This window comes from Cariama cristata, unplaced genomic scaffold (genome assembly GCF_000690535.1).
Source record: "Cariama cristata isolate BGI_N322 unplaced genomic scaffold, ASM69053v1 scaffold24194, whole genome shotgun sequence".
In the NCBI taxonomy this organism is placed as follows: domain Eukaryota; kingdom Metazoa; phylum Chordata; class Aves; order Cariamiformes; family Cariamidae; genus Cariama; species Cariama cristata.
Genome location: NW_009612665.1, coordinates 4,096 through 8,607, shown reverse-complemented (window position 1 = coordinate 8,607; position 4,512 = coordinate 4,096). Strand labels below are relative to the sequence as shown.

The following is a 4,512-nucleotide window of genomic DNA, read 5'->3' as shown; positions in this document are numbered from 1 at the left end:
AGCAGGAGGTTAAACTCTGTGGGAAACAGCAGTGGATGTTAATGCTGGGTCGTGGATAAGCATTAACTCCCTTGCATTAACTCTCTTCAGAACAGGAATGTACAACCATAATGTATTAACTGATGGCAGCACAGCAGAGGAGCCTGCTGCGCTGCCAGGAGGAGGTCTGATAGTCAGCATGAAGAAATAATTCTTGGCCTGATCCATCCCAAACGAAAGAGTTTGAAACCGGGTTTATCTGTAAGCTGAAGCCAGCCAGCCCTTGCTATGACTAAGGGACCAAAAGCAGTATATTTCCTAAGCAAGTATTCCCTCTTCTGCCAGTGTTTTGAGAAAAATATTGAGCAAAGTCTTAGGTTTGTATTTTTCACAGGATAGGCAGTAATACCACTTTCAACAATTTTGCTGAGGTCAAGTAGAAGATTCTCTAAGATGAGGCTAGGAGAGTATTAGGGAAAAGTATCATAAATTCTTGCTTCTTATAGTCTTGCCTAGGCATCTGCTTTTGGTCCCTCTCAGACATAGACTAGGTGAACTACGTAGATCTTTAATCTGACTCACTGCTGCTTTATGATAAGAAAGAGGAAATAAGACTGTGATGTGATAAAGACTTTTTTGTCTTTACTGATTTGTATCTAAAAAATGAAAAACCTTTACCTGTCTTCTGTCTCCCTGCTCGCAAATAGCTCCCTTTACTGTTTTCTTGGAAAGAGGTATGTGACTGGTAAGACTACTGGTGGTCTTACACTAGTAAGATTATAGTATCACAAATGTCTAGCAAATTAAGGTTGATTCATCTAATCATGTGTATACTTTAAAGCTCCAATTAGAAACTTGTGTTAAGAGTCTTTTAATTTCTTATCCAAACACCTGAAAAATGGTCAGAATGTAAGTGTTAACAGTAGCAACTTTAACTCCTTCTGTAGATTCTTTCTTTCAAATGAAATACAAATAGACATTTGTGTCTTCAAAAAGAGAAGCACAGCAGAAGTAGGAACACAGCTCATGACACTCCTGATTGCTATATGAATAAGCAATAAAAAGGAGAACAATTCACTGGATTAAAGAAAAATGCCTTTTGAGGTCTTTTGATACAAAGATGCAAAAGGGAACACAAATCCAGTTTGTCACCAACTTCATTTTTTCATTCTTGAAGTTAATTTTATAAAATCCATGATATTGTGCTTATAAATATAAATTCCTCAGCAAGTTTATCAAAATTTCACAATGGAATTTTATGGATGCAGCAGTAACTGAGTAACCTAGTGCCTTTGGGCAAATAAAATACACAGCAGCACGAAGAACTATTTTTACCATTCTCAGTGCGGATAACTAAATATCGGATGTCCACGTGATACTCTGGAAAAGACATAATAAAAAAATTTCCTCAAAATAAAAGTCATGTGATATTGTATAAAACAGAGAAGGAATGAGTTCAGGAGCCCCTCTCCAAAATGTCAGGTAGACAGAGAAGGAAGGAGCAGTAACAAATGCTTGTGTGTTCCTTCTCCTGCAAAGTCTGAAGCACACAGAAAACAATTAATGTTCACAGCAGCAGCATCTTATTTTCCCTAGAATGAGATGGAAACAGTACCGTTGTGAAAGAGAAGATGTTCCAGTACCCTTGTGAAACATAAGCTGTTCCACAGAATACCTGAGGGAAGTGAAAGAAATGTACAGGCTGGTTTTTTTGGGGGGGTTCCTTGCAGGGTCAGGCCCTAAGCTTGAATGTATGTGTGTATGATATGACAAAACAGCTCTTTGACAACAATTTCTTTTCCCTTTTCTGCTTGCTTTTACTGAGGAGAACAAAAATACATATACATATGCTGAGGAACAAGGTATCCAAGAAAAGTAGCTTACACTATGTTTTTCTCTGGTTTGTGGGTGTGACGATTCAAGGTCACAACAAGCTGAATTGGTTGACTCTTTAATTTACAATTTTGATCTTCCAGGGAGAATCTGGAGACTATTTTCCAGGACATGAAAGAAGAGTGTCATCGAATACGTATGCTAGCCAGAGAACAAACAGACCGACTGAGTAAATTTAAGATAAAGCCAGAACCTGAAACTGGTAATATCATACTTAAGCTCTTATTGTGATTCAACTGTTTGAAAGCTTTGCTTTATATTTGAAAATACTGTAAATTACACATACATAGAAGTACTTCCACTGTTTACCATCTGCCTTTTTCAAGTCTGTTCACATGGTGCTCAGTATTTCACCAAGAAAACGCACCGCCAGTTTTGGCATTCTATGACGAATGCTCCAAATCACATGCTATAAAAGACAGTCATCACATCAATGGCTCTTGTAATTGTTTTGTCCCTTGGAGTAAGAGGCAGGCACTTACTACATGTGATATCCCATCATACTGTGTGAATGACAGCACTTGCTTGCTTTTAATTTAGCTGTCAGTTCAAAAGATGTCTGTTATGAATGTCTGTAGCCCCATATCTGTTAGAGGAAAACTGCCGGACTGAGGAGAGTCAGAGGACTTATTTTCTAGACTTCCTTGCGCAGACTTTTGAATACTGCTTTGTTATATGGGACAAGAGCTTAGTCCAACACTTCCTGAAAACAAAAGAAAGTATTGATTTTTGTTGCAACTGGAAGAGATCCTGACTGTTCAGTTCTGCTAATGCTTACATTTAATATAATGTAAGTTACTATGGGTATTCCCTACTAGCTTTTCTTAATAGTAGGATCAGACTCTTAAGTGAGTTCAAAAAACACCTGCCAAACTTAACATGGTTGAAGCAAAGACGCTGATTTCAGCACTTGCTTCTAATTTAGGTTATACCATTACTGAAGTTTTGTTACATGAAGTGCTAATGTGTAGCTTCTGGCTTCAAATTGCTATGTCTGAACTGTATTGTAATATTCTGATTGTACACTACTAAACTTTATTATTTGGGGGTAGGAATTTTGGGGGGTGAGTGCTTGGCAACTTATTTCAGGATTTGTTTTCCTTGAATAAGTGCCTAATTCAACTGTGTGAAAAGCTATACATGATACAGATTTAATCTGCTTGATTTCTGTTACTTCTGTGGCCCACTTTACTACAGTATCTGAGTGATGTCAGAAGGCTGTTGTGCAATAAATGTGTACTGAAGTTACTCTCTAACCTGATCTGGAGTAACTATGTATATTATTACCGCTTTTGTTAATAAGGTGCCAAAAATGAAGGGGGAATTCTAAAAACAAAGGGAAAATATGGTCCCACTTCTGAATAGTTATTCTCTTTAAATATTTACCTAATTTGGAAACCAATGGGAGTTTGGTACCTGAATACCTTCTAAAATCGTGCTTATGGTGCCTAGCATGTTCTTGGCACCGTGGAAATGGGTTTGGTTCCAGCTTCTATTTTTGCCAGAACACTTCAGTAAATATATGCAAGTATGTGTTAAGAGTATGGGACAACATAATTTTCGATAAAATGAAAATGTTTATAGCCATAAATCAAAGAGAAATGGAATTATTAGAACGGAATTATTTCCTTTTATTTCTGTTCTGATAGTTTTTGTGTCAGAGTTAATGTTTGTGAAAGAGAACTATGCCTCAAACTAATTTCAGAGAAAAAATAAAGGTTAAAGAGCCAAGAAGGAAGATCAAAAACCTCTCAGGAAAAACACCCCAACAGCACACCTTTAATAACTATACTTCAGTGGACTATTTAATGTTTTCTTCATTTTTTCTTCACAGAAATACAGTTTTCCATGCCGATACAGTGTACTGATAAAACTGATGAACAAGCAGAAGAGCTTTTTAAGCCTCGGGTTATAAAGGATATAAATAGAGGTGCATCATGCATCACATCTATCACACCAAGAGGAGTGGGCCAACATGAGGACAACAACTCTGTAGAATCACTTTCTAAATTTAATGTCAAGTTTCCACCTACAGACAATGACTCTGCTTTCTTGCAGAGCACTCAGGAAAAACCAACAGTTCCTTGTACCGGTATAGCTGAAAACATGCTTCAAGATCATCATTTTAACCTGGAGCACAGAGACCGTGCTGTTAACCTCAGTAAATTGGAACCTAACTCATTTGAAGCTCATGGAGTTGATCTCATGACCTCAGCTTTACAAAGCTTAACTACTGTTGACAAAACAAACCCCCCAAATCATGCAAACATGCCCATAGAAAATACCCGTGACAAAACATGTTTAAAAACAACAGACACTGGTTTCACATTTGTACCTAAGTGCACAAACCAGGGTGTACCTGAAGTAATTTTTTCATCTTTAGAGGCTTCTGGGACAACCGTCAGAGGTCCTCATCAGGTATCTTTCTATAAATACTGTACATTTCAAAAAATGGTAATGATTCAGACAGCCACTTTGATCTTTAAGACAGGATTAATATATTCTATACCTCATCAGTCTTTTTTTTAAGACAGTATCTCTTGTCAGTTCTTCTTCCTGATACTGAAGTATGTGTACAGGGCACTTTTCCAGTGAAAGGGCAGGAATTTAAGCAGATGTGCGCACTGGATATGCTTGCAC

The 4,512-nt window shown here is 37.4% G+C and overlaps 1 protein-coding gene across 1 annotated transcript; it reads left to right on the top strand.

Moving 5' to 3' along the window:
* Window positions 1-1,948: 1,948 nt before the first annotated feature.
* Window positions 1,949-4,290, top strand: LOC104160585 (TRAF family member-associated NF-kappa-B activator-like; the record flags this gene model as incomplete). Its single annotated transcript, XM_009698744.1, has 2 exons — window positions 1,949-2,074; window positions 3,707-4,290. Coding segments are annotated over exons 1-2 (675 nt in total), but the record flags the coding sequence as incomplete, so codon positions are not given.
* Between the last annotated feature and the right edge of the window lie 222 nt (window positions 4,291-4,512).